Source organism: Pangasianodon hypophthalmus, chromosome 22 (assembly GCF_027358585.1).
Source record: "Pangasianodon hypophthalmus isolate fPanHyp1 chromosome 22, fPanHyp1.pri, whole genome shotgun sequence".
NCBI classification, from domain to species: domain Eukaryota; kingdom Metazoa; phylum Chordata; class Actinopteri; order Siluriformes; family Pangasiidae; genus Pangasianodon; species Pangasianodon hypophthalmus.
In genome coordinates this window covers 17,275,643-17,295,354 of record NC_069731.1, presented here as the reverse complement: position 1 = coordinate 17,295,354, position 19,712 = coordinate 17,275,643, and the positions used below count along the sequence as shown (strand labels likewise).

The 19,712-nt window shown below is 37.3% G+C and overlaps 1 protein-coding gene across 2 annotated transcripts in view; it reads left to right on the top strand.

Moving 5' to 3' along the window:
* Positions 1–19,607, top strand: part of ctdspla (CTD (carboxy-terminal domain, RNA polymerase II, polypeptide A) small phosphatase-like a) — a 43,369-nt gene extending 23,762 nt beyond the window's left edge. Inside the window, exons 2-8 of one of the 2 annotated variants that reach the window (XM_026938152.3) lie at positions 1,611–1,768; positions 2,688–2,720; positions 8,979–9,080; positions 12,836–12,892; positions 14,043–14,135; positions 15,054–15,239; positions 17,224–19,607. In XM_026938152.3, coding sequence (XP_026793953.1) covers positions 1,611–1,768; positions 2,688–2,720; positions 8,979–9,080; positions 12,836–12,892; positions 14,043–14,135; positions 15,054–15,239; positions 17,224–17,349 — 755 coding nt within the window. In that variant the 3' untranslated portion in view covers positions 17,350–19,607. The remainder of the gene's footprint in view (positions 1–1,610; positions 1,769–2,687; positions 2,721–8,978; positions 9,081–12,835; positions 12,893–14,042; positions 14,136–15,053; positions 15,240–17,223) is intronic. The other variant, XM_026938154.3, reaches the window with a different exon arrangement.
* The last annotated feature ends 105 nt before the right edge of the window (positions 19,608–19,712 follow it).

Here is a 19,712-nt window from a genome sequence, read left to right as displayed (position 1 = left end):
AGTTGTTTTTTTTCCTCCGGTGTATTTAATAAATTTACATTTTGACAGTGTTCTTTTCTTAGTTTGAATTTGCTAAGGGTAAGATTTGCCTTTAAAAACACAGATTTCAAGATTATGGGTTACATTTTGGTGATTATGAAAAATCTAAACCCTACATCCAAATCTCAAAAATTCATATTTCAAAAATTCAAAACTCTAATTCAAATATCAAAAATTCAAATCTTCAACATTCAAAACTAAAAAAATATAAAATCTAAAAAATTCTGTAGTAAAAAATTTAATTCACAAAAATTAAAATCTCTAAAATTCAAAACCAATTCAAATATCAAAAATTCAAATCTTAAACATTCAAAACTCAAAAAATCAAGTCTCAAAAATTCAAAGGTCTAAAATTTAAAACTCAAAAATTCAAATCTCTAAAATTGATTTTATGTAAAATCAGCAAAATATGAAGCATCCAGGAACATAAAAAGGTTTATGTTCTACTGAAATAGCTAGTTTTCTACAGTGATGTTAAACATTTGATGCTTGGTATATGATCAGTGCCACTACTTAGGTAATGTTCTAGCTAGTTAAGCTATGCTAACATTAGTGTAAATGTAGCATAAATGTAGCATAAATGTGGGTAAATGTTAGCTTCTTAATATTTCAGTACAACATAAAAACTTTTAGATTACAGTTCAAATCATCTGTTTTTACTGCATTTAACTCTACTCCATGTCTCTTCACTTCACTTCACTGATCATGACAGATGACTGTGATTGGCTAAATTCTGGGTTCTACCATTTAGCATTTAGATAAAGTTTACATAAAATTTACATAAAATCTGTATTTATGGTATTTGACTTTTTGAGATTTGTATCTAGGATTCTGATTTTTTAAAACCAGCCATTTTGAATTCTGTGTTTTTAAAGGTAAATCTACCCCTGCTGAATTCATGGGCAAAAATAGTAAATGTATAAATGTACACAACAGCAAAAAAGAAATTTATTAGGATAATGTGTTGTGTGTATACTTCAAATATACAAAATTCATAGACAAATACATTTGTCAAATTCAAATACGATTACATAACTGTCACTCTGACAAATGTTTTAGCAATGTACTTTTTTAAGTTACATTATATATATATATATATATATATATATATATATATATATATATATATATATAAAATTCTTATATATAATTGCTATGTATCAGCTGTATCTGCACAGTGTCCATTTTAGAGGAGGGTTTGGGGAGTAGTCATTTTTTTTTGCTTCTCAGCAAGTTGCGTAACTTCTTTTTCTCCGAACCCATTACTGTTGTCTAATGACATGCATGTATGAGCCGTAGCTTAGACAGAACGCATACGAGTGAATGGGGCAAAGGTAACATGGATACCATGGAAACATGTTGTGTATACGTTAATACAGGAGGTCCTGTTTGCCCTCTGTGGCAGCCGCTCTGACTAACAGACAACTTTTCCAGCTTTTTTTTTTTCCTCCCTCTCTTTGCTCCAACCTCCTTCGAGTGAGCGAAACAGATGTGAGGCAACAGTGTTCTGAGTTACAGGGCAGAGAAGGTGAATGTGCAGATGTTGCAGTGACCGTTTTTATTCGTTGCAGTCTTGCAGTCGAACAGCAGCTTAAAGAAACACAGGAGCAGGAGCATCTTCAGCCCTTTCTTCTGCTGCTTCCGCAACTACAATGTGGACCCGCCGCTTCAGAACAACAAGACGTGTTCGCTGCCTCCACCTGCTGAGGAGAACAGCGGCTCTCCTAAGGTAAGCATGTGTGTGTGTGTGTGTGTGTGTGTGTGTGTGTGTTTCTGCTTAAAGCATGCATAGGATCTATTTAAAAAAAAAAACAGCGTTTAATTGACGTTGTTACTACCACCATCTCAGCTAAAGATTTGTTTGTCGTCTCGCCTCACTCCTCGCTTGTGTACACTCCGTGTGCTCGGCCTCTCCATCCTCACCGCAAAGTGTTCCAGCTGTTCCGAACCCAGTGAACTCACCCTGATGTTTACCATCCAGCTTCAGAAATGATGGGCATGCTTCCCCACACACACATTCTTCAATATCCGCCCACACACGCACCCTTATACACACACACACTCTTCCACTTCTCCAGTCCCCATAAAATGGCCCTTGTGTCTCAGATGATGGATTGCTCAGTGCCCCCTTACTTTTTTTTGGTGTCTCCTTTCCTCTTCTCTTCTGTCCCACTACACACACACACACACACACACACACACACACACACACACACACACAGAGCAACCCCGTGCCCAGGGTATGCTACCAATTCCTCCACAAACATGCACGTATGCTGCCAAGGCAGGTACACACAGCTATAAATGGGCGCGAGTAGGATCACGTTACTGAGTGGTGTTTACTCGCAAAAGCCTCGCATTCTGCAGCGGAATGTCCCACCGATTTACAAGTGCATGCGCTCTGAGCTAACCTTGTTTCAGACCACCTTCTCTTTAAAAGGAGCGCATAAATTCATGCGAACTTGGTGAACCTTAAAACAGAGGGAATCAGTTTACACTCCAGGACAGGGCGCCTGTTCATGGCCTAGCTGTAGCTATAAGCAGCTTAATGTTGTTCGTTGCTTACATTCTCCAAGTGTTTATGTTGATGTTTTTCTCTCTCTCTCCCTCTCTCTCTCTTTCTCTCCCTCCCTCTTTTTGTTTCTCAGTGTGATCAGGTCCAGGTCATCCCTATCCCCAGTGTATGTATATTTTACTCACTATACCTGCTTGTGCCTGCGTCTGATGTGAAGCTTTGCTTTTTGTGTCTGTCTTGCACTTTTTTTTTGACCATTTCTCCAGTATACATGTCAATATCTATCCATACCTAACGCATTCTCTGGGTTTTATATTAATTATCATGACATAAGAAACCTAGTTTCTAATCACACTGGGCTCGTAACCCCAGAATTAGTGACACCTTTCAAGAAAAGTAGTTTTAAATGCACAACACACCTCATTTATTAAACAAGTGTAAGGAATCTTAATAATGTGAACTTTAAATCACTTTAGAACCAGTTTAAATCACTTAATTATTTAAATTGCGCATAGAAATTTAATGAATTTTTTTAATGAAACTTCAAATGAATGACTTGAAAGAAAGCAATCCAGAGCAAATCCATAAATTTAGACAGATAAGACAAATCATTCAATTAACAAAAGTAATAGTGCCCTATAACAGGAGGAAGAGTTAATGTGTTTGCTGATGGTAGCCGACTCGCTGCAGTGGCTGAGCTGCATTACTGGAAGATTTAGTTCTCAGAAATACTCAATTTGCAGCATATTTTTGTCCCATATACTGTATGTGCTTAATAGATTTTGGGATTAGGACCTGTCTTTGCCCATTCTGTTGCGCAGTCAATGCATTTTTCAGCTGCTGGAACATAAAATGCAATTGTTTCTATCTTATTCCTGGTGAAATGAGATTTAAATGAATCTCTCAACCTTATTACGCAAACAATAAGACATCTTGACCTGCGTGGCAGAGAAATGGGTCGATTGTCTTTAGAGCCTTGATATCAGGCTTGATATCACCTAATCTGATCTCAGTTCATGTGGCAGACATTGTCTGTGCCATCTAATGAATTTCTGTCATCTATACATAATCAATTAATGGTTAAAAATCCAGTTTCTAAAATAATGTTTTAATATTGTCATACGACAGCTACCAACCAGGGAGGGTGAAGGCTAACGTTTGCTTCCTTCCATCTTTTCAAGCTGCTGCTCATGTTGCAGTGTAACACACTCAGAAGAAAGTGCTATCTGCCCTCTTCCACATACAGGAGCTCACAGACAGCCACGATTGGCACATGTCACTGTGACTGCCTGGAGAGAGAGTTTGCCAAATGCACAATAGGGCAAACACTTTTCTGTTGAGCCACTTGGGAATCTATTAATGTTTTCTTCTGAGTAGAGGATTTTTGTGTTCCTATCCAATTTTTTTTTTCATTTAGCATACCCAAATGTCCAGCCAGCACCTTTAACATTCAGTCGGACATGCAGTGGGCAGTTCCTCCAGTGAGGTTTCCACTAGCAAGCGACAAAGTGACATTCTCAATTTCATTCTCAATTCTACGCAAATTAGGTACGAGGCAGTAAAGTGACTCCTCCAAACGACTGATTCGAATGATTCCTCGGACCACTCCTATGTTGTGCGTGGTCCGATATTTCTTTAGTTCCCCATTCACAACTTCAGTTTCTGTTTGTAATAAGTTCCCATTAACTGTTTGGAAGAAGAAGGTGGCTTCACCTTATCCTGTCATATATAACCTCTCATTAAACATGTCTAGAGACGATACAAGAAAAATATAGCTCGGAAGGATGTACGTATCAGAGATCATTGCTAATCTGCCAACAAAGCAAGTATAAAGTCTAGCTTGCATCGTAAATCAGACAACCAATTTTCAGACTCATGCATGTGTTATTTAATTTGTGCTAACTTTAGAAGTTATACTACTGTTTCTGATTGGAGCTAAAAATCAAGTGACGAAAGTAGCACAAGAGACAAACTGCAAGCGACACAAGCGACTTATCGCTTACTAGTGTGAACGTAGTGTCAGTGTGTCAATCCCCCACCTCAGAGAGACTAATGGTCACAGATCCCCACAGATATGACCATCTGGGCAACCTCATACTTGTTAGGAGTGAATTCCTCCATTCTTTACTACATCATTGCTATATTGCTATACAGAAGGCCTTGATGCCTTAGGAATGAAAAGGAAATTGAATGAGGAAATAAGCTCAAAAATTGAGAAATGAGTGAAAATGTAAAAAAAAGCTAATTTATTTAACATTTCACAATAAAAAGAATATCTCCTGAGTCTTGGGGGAATAAAATCAGTGCTGTCAGATGATCTTGTAAGAACATACAGTGGCCTTTTCTTCCTTTCCGTGTCTCAAAAAGAGATCATCTTTATATATATATATATATATATATATATATATATATTTTCCATGATTTAACCATAAAACTTAGCTTTAACAAGTAAGCTACCTCAGACAATGTTAATGAAGTTAGTTTATAAGTGTAATTAATTTTAAAAATTATCTCCATAAAAAAAGTGACATGAAAGTGTCTCTGGTAAACGAACAAAGCTTCTGATAGCATAGAGAATTACAACAGCTCTTTTTTTAGGCCAGAAATTACTCAGAAATAATAATCAATTATATAAAAGATGAGAAGAGAGGAATTCAGTAGTAAATCTTGAGAATGTCATTTCTCTGACCAATCATACAGTATATGCGGCACATGATTTTCTTCATTACTGAGTTTTTTTCTATTCATTATTAATTATATCAGTATATTTATATTTATTTTATACTTTATGCAAACGTCTTGATTCTAAGCAGCAGCTCAGATTAGGGTTTTTTATGCCAGCCTGTCAAGCCATGTTATTGATTTGATTTGCATGATTTCTGTTTTTTGTAATGCACGAAGAGGAATTTGGACAGCAGTTTTCCTCAGATTGCTCTCTTGCCTGAGGAAAAAGAAACTAACTGCTTATGTACTAACAAGAGATAGATGCCAAACAGATGTTTGTCATATTTTGTATTTATAGCTAATGATGCTTGACAAAATAATGATGCAGCAGTTTGATATCAAATAAGGACAATTGCCTGCTATTTATGCAATCCTCCATCTGTATTCTGTACGGAATGTACAAGAGAAAACAAGAGAGCGACGGAATAAACGTCATATTAACATCATTTAGGCGAGGGTTTTAATGCCCATCTGTTTACTGGTGCTGCGGTAAATGTCAAGGTCACACCGAGTTTAAGGGACACGGAGGCTCAGGTTTGTAAAGTTGTAAATGTTCGTTCTATAAATATGTGAATTGTGAGTATTAAACTGGTTGTCACCATTTTTTTTTATTAAGATGAGAGAGAGTACGCAGTGTTCAACAGCTATGGTTTGATCTCACTGGATTTACAAATTCATAGAAACGCTGATTCTCACTCAGAGAACTTAGTAGACCCAGGATGAGTGCGCATGTGAGATTATTATTTGGGACAGTAGTATGTCAGTAGGGAAAACTTTTTCAACAACAAATGACTGGGCAGCTTTCCAGCTTGCTCATCAATTTCTGTGTGTGCATGACCAAGAAAGAGAAATAGACAGAAAGATCGCATAAATGTATGTAGCTCAGGTGTGCCACGTTAGTCATAACGCCTCTAGCTCGTCTCTGAACACCTCCCTCCTAGTACATACCCAGGCCAAGCCACACTCCCATCTGCTACAGTCACTTTGTGACTTTGTTGAAGGTCTCGGCATGTGTGCAAACAGTACAAGAAGGTATTCAGGTGATTTTCCCCATCCCTGGCTGTTATCCAAAACTCACAGAACCACAGTTATATACATAATTAGCCTTCAGTGCAGTGATTGAGTTGATTGGGCTTTGAAATTGATCAAGGAGGTAGCGGAAAACATAAATAAATACTTTTAGTCATTAGTATTTGTATTCAAATCCCAATTAATAACCAAAAGAGCAGTGGACAGGACACTACAGAAAAAAAATGGATAAAACTAGTCATGTTTGACAATTGATATAAATGCATGTTGCTTCGATATCAGGCTTTCACATCCTAAACTAAAACTGGTATGCTAATTATTGAATGCGGTGGATAAGGACCTCCCACAGTCAGCATCGCTGGCACAGATACATCACGCAGCACGCAGCTCGTCCTTCATTGCCTTTGCTTCTTGCACACAATGATGTACTTTTGTATACAAATACAGACACACAGAGACACACTTCAAGCATCTACCATTATACCAGTACACTGCATAAATAACTGCATGTAATGATGCAGATGCAAATGATGCAGTATTGTGTACTTTGTGCCCACTGTTAGGAAGGGGACAAGGCACACATCCTTGAGGGAAAATACTGTTAATAATAATTCATGTTAGTAAGAGAACCACTCAAGTAAAAGTAAATATCATTTGATGAAAAACTACTTGAGTAATTGCTTTACAAATGACACAAATACAATACACAAATAGAATTTTCTTTTTTTTTTTACACATCTATCTGTTGACCCAGCTAATTTGAAAATGTTGTATACCTGCTAATCGCTTACCTGCACATGTTTCTGCAGGTTGGATGTTGACATGTAAAATGCTGATACCTTGCACAGGGCTGTCTCCACTGTCTCAGACATTGCTACTAACCATTTGGAGCTTGACTTTCAGCAGGAAACTGCTTTATTTTGATCGGGTCCTGAAACTGAATTACATAAATTATTTGCACATATCAGCTGGGCCTTATTTATCAAACTGGATACGAACGGATTTATGCATAACTCGTTCGTACGAGCATTTACACAAGAAATTTGGTACTCATGAAAATCCTGTAAATTTGGAAAAACATTTGTATCCTGCTCGTGCTCCTGAGTCTATAAATTTACACATAAGAAAACTAACTAGCGTAAATCTCTACTTGATCAACTTAAAATCATATAATTTGCATGGATTACCACACTTTTATATCTGGAATATACCGTTGAGTTTAAAATTGCTTATTTTTATTTTTTTTGTTATGTTTTTGTTACGTTTTTACGTTGGAGTCTATTAGAAACACATCCTCACGCTAGTTCACTAGGTCCGGGACAAAAAATACCACCGAGAACATTTTGTGAAAATCAAACGTTTTATATTATTGACATTAAAGAATATTAAAAAATTGAAGAAAACAAACTAACACAAAACCATAAATTCAGATAAATAAAACTAATCATTCAATTACGACCAAAGAAATGGGACCCTATAAACCGAGGAAGGACTGGTCTGTCTGTGCGTAGCCGTAAGCCGTGAACAAATGCCTCAGCTGATTATTATTAATATTATATATTATTAAATATTTTTACTGGCATAGAAGTGAGTCAAAATAACTTAAACATCTGTCTTTTAGACTTTGCCCTGATCGTTCATTTTGAGTCAAAATAACTTCCACTTCTGTTTTTCAGACTTGACTTTGATCATTCATTTCATGCTCCCAGCTGTGCATGCGCTTGGAAGTTTTATAGAGTTTTGTCGGCGTCACTAAATGCACATCAGCTGTGTTGGGAATGCACTTTGCACTTTACCGGTGATCAACATACACATGCGATTATGAAGAAAATCAGCTTTTCTGAAACTTCTGCAAATCTTAGAAAAATTTTAGTTCGGTTTGGCTTATGCGAACATTTACACACTTACTCGTTTTACATTTACACACTTACTCATTTACAGCTTATATAAATGATAAATGAGGACCAGTGTATTTTATTTTTTTTTTTACTCTGGATTGTTGATAAAAAATGTAGGAAAAAAAACCTCACGTATGATTTAATTATACTCAGAAACATCCCGTTACAGAGAACCACGTACTCAATTACTGTGACGAGAGTACATGTAGTTCGTTACTTTCCACCCCTGCTATTAGAGTGAGAGAACAAGTGTGTGTGTGTCTGTGTGTGTCCACCCCCTTAGGTGAAGCCATCTGTGTGCTTTTCATACCAGAGGACATCCTCACATTAGAGCTAGGTGTCATGTCTCTCTCTCTCACTCTCTTGCTCCCATGTTCACTATCCTTCTTAATTATACATCCAGATTGTGCGTAATCACCATGACTTGGCAAAGGAGGCAAACGTTGGGGGAACACCATTATCATAATCTTCTTGATTAGCTTGTACCCAAAAGCCTCAGGACCCCCTCCTTTTTTAACACGAGTCACGGAAAAATCACAGCAGGTAACAGCAGGCCAATGTCAAGAGCGTCCTGGGTGTGAAATTAAAGCTATAAAGCTTTCATGGTTTGCACGGTGGACAGCCTTCAATTTGAACACCACTCAGATCTCCTATAGTAATGACACCAACTCCAATTCTTTCTCCCCTACAAATCACCATTTTTCTCCTCTTCTGTCTTCTGCTTTTCATTCCGCTGTCCTTTGGGTCCTGTACGCGCCATTTCCTCTCCTCAGTCTCCAGCCAAATACCTCCTACCTGAAGTCAGCATCACGGACTACGGCAAGAACTGCGTGGTGATCGACCTCGACGAGACCCTGGTACACAGCTCCTTTAAGGTACACCACACCCTCTGTTACTCATCATGAAGTAGTTTGTCTAAAAATTTCACACAAGGCCCTTTTTCCTAAACAGCCAGCTCAGATTTTACATATAATCCTATGTGAAGTGATGCAAGATGGCTAGAATAAATTAGTTTTATTATGACGGCCCTAATTTTAGGCATGAAAGAAGTCCAACTCTGTGGTGACAGGCAGCTAATCAGGGCAGTGAGGGAGACTAAAAGTAAAGGAGTGATGTTTTATCATTTTTCTTGCGGAACAAGTAAGACATTTATCTGATGGGAAGCTAGTGAATAATAGATGATAGTCAGCCAGTCCTGTTTGTGGCATTTGTATCATTACTCAGTTGTGTAGTGGTTTAGTTAGAGAACTCACAATGAGGTATTTGTGCATTTGTTTTGTTTGTTTTAGATTTGTGTTAACATGTTCGACAAACTGAAGAATAAAATACAGAAAATATATAATAACATACATGGAGAACACAAATAAGGTAATAAAAATACACACATCAAAAGCGACCAGATGTGATATTTTTTTTCTGTACACTGTATTTTAGATAGCTAGCTAGAGTTAGTAGGCTAGTTTGTATTTATTGGCTTCAGAGGTGCACGGAGCTTTGATTAAATTTACTCCAGTGTCCGTTCTATAACTGTCACAGTCATAAAAGTCTATAATACTGAGATACGACTAAACTAACCAGTTTGTCAGTACGCCACTGGTGCCTATTTATCCACATTATGTGGTTTGGGATGCAGCCTTAAATTCTTTCTGAATGTTATGAGATGAATCCACACAACCAACAATACAAAATGTTCTTCCACAAGGAGCTTGGATAATCATTTTGACCATCATCATCATTGCTGATCACGTACTATTACAAAAACATGTCTTAAAGCAAATTAAGTGCAAACATTTGCATACCCTAAGGACAAATGGCATTTTCATGCCTTCATAAATTATCGTAAATAACAAAAACAGTGTATCCTAAGATAGTAATAGTAAATACAGGAAAATGATATCAATTTTGCTAAATCGATATGGAGAAATTCTCAGAGATTTACTCTAGATAAACTGTAAAACAGAGATACATTTCTCTTTTTCCCCACCCAGGAACCATCAGGGATGCAAACTCTTACAATCAGATGTATTTGATATGGAATGCAAGCTATGAGCTCATCACTGAGCTACAGTAAAGTATTTCACAATCACTCCTAATCCACTGAGTGCTCCGAGGCTTGGTTGCAGAAGACGGTGTGTGTTTAGCGCTCAGTGTGGGATTAAAACTCCCAGCTGAATGAAATCCTCGGCTGAGATTTACTGCCAGTATGGGGCCTAAAAAAGGTTCCCCTCACAAGGCACCTGCTCACCCCAGTGACCTATTTCACTACAGAGCTAGTGCATCTTCTGCACTTACACGTACACACGTGTGCACACACACACACACGCACACACACACACACACACATATGCATGCACACACACGCATACACACATAACGACCTATTCAAAAACATGTAACTTGTAAAACATGAGACACTTTTCTCTACTTTCTACTTACACACTCATATACTGTATATAAACAGTTAAAAATTAGAAAAGGACAATGTTTTTCCAACATTCAGCTGTCCAGTTTTGGTGATCCTGTGCCCACTGTAGCTTCAGATTCCTTTTTTGGCTGACAGAAGTGAAACCTGATGTGGTTTTCAGCTGTTGTAGAACCATCCACCTGAAGTTTTGAAGTATTATACATTCTGAGATGCTTTTCTGCTCACCACGGTTGTAAAGAGTGGTTATTTAAGGTACCACAGCCTTCCTGTCAGCTCACACCAGTCTGGCCATTTTTCTCTGACCTTTCTTATAAACAAACCATTCCTGTATGCAGAACTGCCGCTCACTGGATGTTTTTTTGCACCATATTTTTGTGCATGAAAATCCCAGGCGATCAACAGGTTCTGAAATACTTAAAGCAGCTGATGTTTGTTGTGAACATGGACTGAAGCTGTTGACCTGTATCTGCATGATATTATGCATTGCGCTGCTGTCACGTGTGGATTGTATACCGTGAGACAGACTGAAAGAGCGAGTGAGAAAGAGAGAGATGTGTGTGTCTGCACTTACTTGGGCAAAAGCAGGAAGTAGGCAAAAGTGTCTCATGTTTATGAGTACAAGCATGCACACAAATACTCACACCCATGCAGACACACACAAACTCCTCACTAATACACATTATAAAGACGACCACAAACATACACACATGAACACATTTTAATGCATTAGTGCCGTTCTGTTGTACTGTTTACTGTGATTATTGAGAGGATGTGAGTGAAAGTAAAGTTCTTTCTCTAACAGCAGTGTGTCCATTAAAATGTCCGCCTGGCAGCTCGTCTCGTTGCTTAGGAAAGAGAAGGGAGGCGCTGGCTAAAAGAGAGAGGCCCGGAGAAAGGGAAGGAGTGAGGGATGCATGCCTTTGTGCGCGCACACATGCTTACTCGCGCCCTCACACACACACACACACATACACACACACACCACATGTACAAATACACCCATTCCGCCACCCACACACATTACATGAAAGAGTGCAAGAGGACTGTACCCAAGGGCGTGTCCCTGAGGCGTACTGTACTGCACAGCCACGTGAGGGCACATTTATACACCCATGTCCCCACAAAAATAGTGGTTATTTTTTTCCATTGACTGAAGTGTGCGAGATGTGGTCTGGTCTTGCTGACTAATTGCCTGTTGAGGGCCACATATTGAGTTGATTTTGTGCCTGTTCACTTGAAGGTCAAGTGGAACTGCAACATGCAGTTCAGAGAAAGAAATCAATGCAGAGAAGTGGAGAAGCCTGTAAGAAAGTGGATTAATTGAAGTGTGTGTTCAGTCAGTGCATTTGACGAAAGGTCAGAAATAATCCAAATACACAGACTGACGTTTTTACGTTGCGGTCTATCCGAGGGTGAATGATTAGCCAGAACTTCTTGGCTTTGTGATTCTCATACAATTTACTGCTGACATATTTTCCAGGAGAGTTGAAGCATATACTGTACAAAAACTTACATTTTGATGATTGACAAACATCCAGAAATGAGGAATGTCCTGTTTTAGGTTGTAATTTCTTGGAAGGTGAAATTTCAGAAAGTCCTTGTGTACATGGTGCATGGAGCTCATACACCCTCTACTGGACATTTTGTCATCTCACGTGTTGTTGTTTGACCATATCTGCACGAAGCTTGCTTTTAACACTTTCTTAAACACTCAGACGTACAATCCTCACTCTCGTAACTACATCACTTTCACAAGTTTCACCGTAGTGTGAAAAGTGGCGTGAAAAGGGTTACTTGACGTCGAAATTAGTGCAGTTAGTGAAGATGGAAGAGAAATCATATAGTCGTAACAGGTTTAGAATTTGTGGGGATATAGCATGAAGGTAGATCTGAATATTGCTGGAGCTGTTTGTAGATTTTTACATGTTAGAAGCTTGCACACATTTTCCATTTTGATATGATAGTAATATTCAAACTGCGGCTATCAGATGATGTCTGTTGTCAATATTTGTGCATCGTTTACATGTGCGACATAACAGCTATTAACGGCATACAATCTACAAATGTGAATGATTGGGAAGTATGTTCAATGTAATCTAATATAGACCCAGGGTTTTAGGACATCATTACCATGATGTCTGCTTCTCTATCTGTTCTTTTATGTCAGTGATTTTTATTCTGAACCTCTGTGTTCTGCTCCCGCAGCCCATCAGCAATGCAGATTTCATCGTTCCTGTGGAAATCGATGGAACGGTCCATCAGGTAATGTGAAGTCTATCAGCGTGGACACCAGAAAATGTCAAACATTGGTTATCGATTATAATGCAGTGTGGTGTAGAGTACATGAAGGTACCCTTACATGGTACTGAAGATACTGTAGAAACCGAATTAGTGCTTCATTTTGAATTATAACATTAAATCCAGTAATGTTCAGTAGTAAAATCCAGCATGTGAAATCCTTTCTTACCATAAACTACCCAATTCAAGTACAAAATATGAACTACAGAAAAAAAAAAACTTTACATGGTACTCCATGGTACTTTAGCCACAGAACCTATAAGCTAACCTAGCTAGCTAGCTTTGCTAATGTTAGTGATGAACAGGAGGTATGTTAGTGGTATGTCTTGTTTAAGTTGTTAAGCTTAGAATATGCCTATTAAATCGAGTCTCATGTTCATATATGACAAATGTGAGCTAGCTTACTAGCAGTTAACTAGCCGACTAGACTAGCAAGGGATTTCAGAGAAGATGGAGTGTTTTAATCAGCATATCTTGTATATTTATGCATTCTGGCATTTTAATGAACATTCTTTACCACTCAAAACATGTTAAACAATTTACATAAAATATTTGAAATGGTTTAAATGTACAATTTTGGGTTGACTTTAACGTCTTTGCTAATAGTTTCCTATACTGTTTACTAGCGTATTAGATATTGTTAGTATTTTGGGTTGTTGTTATTAAGTGTATTAAGACAAAAATGTTATATTTTAAAGTTTTATTTTCTATTCTGCTGTTGGATTTGCTTTATCATATATAGAAGGGAATAGCATGTAGGAAGAAGAGGAGGCATTATAAAGAAATGTCAGCAGATTCAGACTAGTCTGCCTTGAAAATGAGAATTTTGTAGGCGAGTCAGTAAGTGAGAAGAAGTACATTGCACCAGAACCACCTCCTGCACCGTGTCTCGTCAAGGTCGTGTCCATGGCTGTTACCTGGTTCAAGTAATCCAGGATAGGCTCTATGTATCGGGGTCGGCCTGTTCTTGATTACTTGTACTGGGTTGCAGTGACTAAACGTCTTGTACATGAGAGGAAAGAAGAAAAGAAGAGTGTATCAGAGTGTATCAGTCTGTGGTAAAACAGCCGTGTGTGTTTCTGAACAGCAGCTGTGTTGCGTGTTTTGCCGGCAGGTCTACGTGTTAAAGAGACCTCATGTGGACGAGTTTCTGCAGAAGATGGGTGAACTGTTCGAATGTGTGCTCTTCACAGCCAGCTTAGCTAAGGTTAGACTCATTAGTACACATACACACCTCAGGAGAGATCATAATACATAGAGAATGTATTCAGTGTGATTTCTTTGCCGTTGTATTGTATAGTTGCTACTAGTGATGGGCATGAGAAGTCAAGTACTTGTTATGTTAAGCACTTAACTGATTAGTAAAATACCACTCAAACTTTTCATTTTCTTTGGCTTGATATGAGATAAAAAATCAGCCTATAAGAGAATCGCTTAGTGATGTGATATTTCATCTGTACAAAAAGCTCGTTGCAAAAGCAGAATTTGAGCACAAGTAGTATTTACATGTTTAAAACCAAAAATCTACATATATTTGTTCTAGTTTTCTAACATAAGTCTATTGAAATATGCATTTCGTAAATGATTGAAAGAAAGTCATTTATGTTATTTGGCTTGATATGAAATGAAAACAAGCCTAAAACATTTTTTAATGAAATGAATTATCATCAGGGTGAATTACTGAGATTGAGACACAGTGAGTTTGGTGGTCTGCAGGGTGCCAATACTTTTAGTGAAGGTAGATATTAAATATTAGTGAAATTAGAACGCATGTTAAGTGCAGACTAAGAGATTATTAAAATTAGAGAGGGCACTGAGCCGATTTGACCATTTGACCAAAAAATTACTGTGTGGAAACATGTTATAGATGGCAGATTTTATTATGTGAAACGCAGATGGCATAAGAAATGTAAAAACTGAGCTAAATATCAGCAACAAGGAAACATTACTATTAAAAACAAATTCAATCTGCCTAATTTCTGTATTTCAAATATTGTGTTTTTTGTATGTGTTAACTACAAATTTTCTTTAAAAACCCATCACTTGTTGCTAAGTGTTGGGGTGTTTGAATAGGCTGTGAGTGTGTTCTCTAAGAGTGTGTGTGTGTGTGTGTGTGTGTGTGCAGTATGCTGACCCCGTGGCAGATCTGCTCGATCAGTGGGGTGTGTTTCGTGCGCGCCTCTTCAGGGAATCCTGCGTGTTCCACCGAGGGAACTACGTCAAAGACCTCAGCCGGCTGGGCCGACAACTCAGCAAAGTGATCATAGTGGACAACTCGCCCGCCTCGTACATCTTCCACCCGGAGAACGCCGTACGTCTCAACCTGAATCCTCACAGCCAGACATTTCTTCTGTGTTCAAACAGTGCAGTCCAAAAATCTGAGCCTGCTATCAAGAACTATTTTATTATTTCTTATGAAGGGATAATATATCTGACATGTTTTATGTCTCAAGCAAGATTCCATAAATCTTTACTAAAAGAAGTCTAACATGACATGCTGAAATGCAAAAATAGATAGAATAATACATAATTCTTTTTTCTAAGTAGTAATTCTTTTAAGAAATATTTAAATATTATGTACAGTATACCTGAGAATACAAATAACAGGAGTGAGTAAGTAAACAAACAAACAAATAAATAAAGCAATTACATATAAATATAAAAATAATTTTATAATAATTATGTAAAATTCTAAATAAATAATATCCATAGATGAGGCTAAAATACTTTGATATATGTGTAAATTATACTATAAATATAAATAAGATAATGTGATTTAAAAAAAAAAAACATTTATTTTGTATTCAATTTATTTTACATTTAGCAATATCTACATTTGTTGCTGTTTCCAACTGAAAAATCCAGTGACTTTTTAAATAGTTTAATAATATCAGTATTAAATAATAGATTGTTAAATAATAAGTATAAACTCTGTATTATTCTATATTATTTTATGGTAAATGATGTAATAACAATTCTTGGTAGTATGTTCAGACTTTCAGACTCTATGAAAACCCAGTGAAGATCTTTATATCACTCGCCTACACAGCCTTCATCATCAACAGCGCTGTATCTTAGTGGAGGAATCAGAAGTAAACTTGAGGGTTTATTGTTTATATATCACAGCAGGGTGTGTGAAGGCCATGTCAAGGTCACTCTCATTCTTTTCTCACTGCTTTAACGTTTTTTGTGACAGAAGCTCTGAGATTTTGGTTAAATATACCTAATTTATGTTTTTATCTGAACTGTTTTTTTTTTTTTACTTACAGAATAATATACAGGTGTTGTAAGAGTCTGAGCTTTATAAAGAAAAGTTATGATTAGAGTAAGAGTCTTTGACTAGGCAGATCAGTGCATGTAACAATACAAATGTAACTGTTTGTTAAGGAATAACATGCAACAGGCTGTGCTGCTATAGGAAAATAATCAATGATGGGATGGAAAGCGAAGTTACTGTTACTGCCCTAAAGTTAATTATTTTCTGATAACAGCATGTCCAGAAGGGTTTTATTCCTCTTACACCACAGTGATTTGCCAACGATTTCAATTTATTAATGAATTTATTAGGATCACACTTTTTAACCATTTATAGTTACATTTAATGTTGTGGAATCTCCATGAAACAAGTCGGTTCCTGTTATGAGTTACGTTATAGCAACTATAAACAGTCGTCTTCTCACCAGCCTCTCTTTTCTTTTTTCTCTTGAAGTTAATGAGACAAAAAAAAAAAAACACAGCTTGTCATGGTACTTAGAATCGGAAAGTCTGTCTTGAAGACTTTCATGTAGTGGAAAATCTACTGTTAAAAAGTGCTGACACTGGAGACTCCTTCAATAAGCCTTACACACGTATTTCTCCTTACAGAAAGTATCATATTCACTATATAAATTTACATTTTTATGGCATTTGGCAGACGCCCTTATCCAGGGCAACTTACAGTTATCTCATTTTTACAATGGAGCAGTTGAGGGTTAAGGGCCTTGCTCAAGGGCCCCAGCAGTGATAGCTTGGTGGTGCTGGGATTTGAACTCTCAGCCTTCCAGTCAGAAGTCCAACGTATTAACCAGTGAGCCGGAGCATCAACTATAAAACAATAACACATTAGTATAAACCTGTCCTTTATGTTACAGCAGAAACTACTCTCATAGCTGCTGGTATAGAAAATGAATCAACACTCGTGTAGTTTAGCAGTAGATGGTTTTGGAGTTCTGTCATTTCTTATGTTCTTACAGTTTTATCCTGACTTGTTTTAACCTTTGTGATTTTTTTTTTGTGTTGTGTATTTTTTGTTTTAGGTCCCGGTGCAATCATGGTTTGATGACATGACAGACACGGAGCTGCTGGACTTGCTGCCTCTGTTTGAGGGTCTGAGCAGAGAGCAGGACGTTTACAGCGTGTTACAGAGCCTGAGGGCCAGGTAGCACTGACACACACTTACGATTCAGAGACTATACGGCTCTACCAGGAACACACTCCAGCATCGCTGGTCAGGCCAAGCTGATGCCTCTAGACGGCGCTACTGTCTCACACAGGGGAGGACGGATGGTTCACCTAAGTGGACAAACCCTTCGTGTGCAGTCTGAATATTATCGGACCGTATGCCACCCAGAGACACAGAAAATGTGTACATAGCATATGTTTCTAAACTTGCCGGAGAACAAGAAAGAATTTTTGTAAGTTTCGACTTTACAATCCTAAAGTTAAATATATACCAGAAAACAAGGAAAAAGACATGTTACGGAGGGTTTGGAAGATGCTGTAGCGACTCGACCCTTCGGTTCATGCTATGCAGACAGTCATTTCTCGATCAGCAGTCTCCCCAACTGTGATTTTTCTCTTACCTAAAGAAAGTGCCTTCTGAACGTTTTTATGAACACATAAGCGACATTTTTATATGCTGCGTATTTCCAGACCTTTAATCAAATATTTGCTGTAAACCCAAGTGGACAGACAAGCCTTTATTTTAACACTGTTTATTTATTTTTCTTTTCCCCAGTGATTTCCTCCAGTCGTCATTGAGCTAAATGAACTGTGATTGGAAAAAACAGACCTTTCTCTGGTTTTATTTTTGAGAAAAAAAAAAAAAAAGAAAAAAAAATCATATGAGCATTGTGTTGATGGGAAAAATCCTGATTAGCATCTAACTGCAATTTGAGTAAATGACATGGAAACTGTTAATCAGCACTCAAATACAATACAGTATGAGCATTTATGAGCATTTACCAGAATCTAAATAAATGTTGCAATCGATATCAGACATGGCTCAAAGGTTATCGTCTTTTAAACCCCCCATAGAGGAAGCAGAATATAAGGTTTACAGTTTACACATCTGCCATGTTCTCTTTTGGTAAACTCTTCAGTAGTACAGACTAAAACAAGGTTCAAATTGAGATTTGTTTGTTTGTTTTTGTTTATATTTGAGGGGAGGATAAATGTTATTTATTTAGTTGTTTGTTTGTTTGTTTATCCATCCTTGAGGGAAGAATACTTGTTTTTGTTTGTTTATTTGCTTGTTTATCCATCCATCTTTGAGTGACAGATTTGTTTGTTTGTTTGTTTGTTCGTTCATTGATGGTTTTTTTTTTTTCTCACAATTTACAAGGACGTAAAATCTTACAAGGCCACAGAGTTATAGATAATAGGTAAATATGTAAATTGATGTAGTGTACATTTTATCCATTTATAGTTACATATATTGTTGCTGAACGTACGTGAAGTGCGCTACATTTCCCACGTAAAATTCCCACGTATTAAATTCTCTTGAAAATCACTGTTTGTTATGATAGAAAGTCCTCTGTCCTGAAGACGTAACTGTGGTGAAAAGTTTATGGTTACAAATATGGAGACTTCATCACCACATCAACGATTATATGCTTTTCCCTTGTTAAATAACGTTTTTTTTTATTCGTGGCAAGTGATCATGCTCAAGTGACATGATACAATAAAATTGTACTGTTTCATGGTTTGAAAATCAAATGTTTCCTTTTCCACTTTGTACAATTTCTGAAAATGTAAATATGTCACAAGAATCACCAATTTTCAGAAACACAGTGTTTCCCAAATTGTATTTTTGATAGTATTCCCAAATCAGTTCTGCTGTTGCCTGCAATTTGAAAGACGTGTGTGTGACGTCCATGGTCCAAATCATAACCAGCCACTGATTCTTGCGAGGCAAGGTAAGAAATATGTAACTGGAATCTCAGATTGAGTCACAGGCACACAATTTGATTTAATCAGATGCTTTATTTGTTTTGGTCTGAATGACATGAACCTTGCTCTGTAGACGGAAATGTGAATTTTCAGACAGCACCAGAGTTTTATTTGCTAAAGGAGTCAGCAATGTAGCCACTTCGTGTGATTAATAGACGTGAAGAGGTTCAGTGCGCTGGCACTGTGTCATAGCAGACGCCACTGAAGTCAGTAATGTTCTCAATTTCATATAATATAACGTCACTTGTGTTTTTGACTTTTTGATATTAAGTCTATTATAATTCATTCATGTTTTAGTGGTGCTGTGCTTCTCAGTGAACTCTTTCATACTTTCACCATTTACATCCTACGTCAAGATCATCTCCTCTGTTGTAATATGAAACTCTAGGGAAGCCGTATTTCACTGATGTCATCCCAGTCATGTTTCATTGCTTGAGGCATTTTCCATTCATCCCAAATGTGTTGACACACAGCCAGAGATGGAAATGCATTGGAAATACAAAGTACTATTTTGTAATTTGTATTTGATGGCTGTATATAAATTATGGTGTGTATTTTTTTTTTAAATACAGAA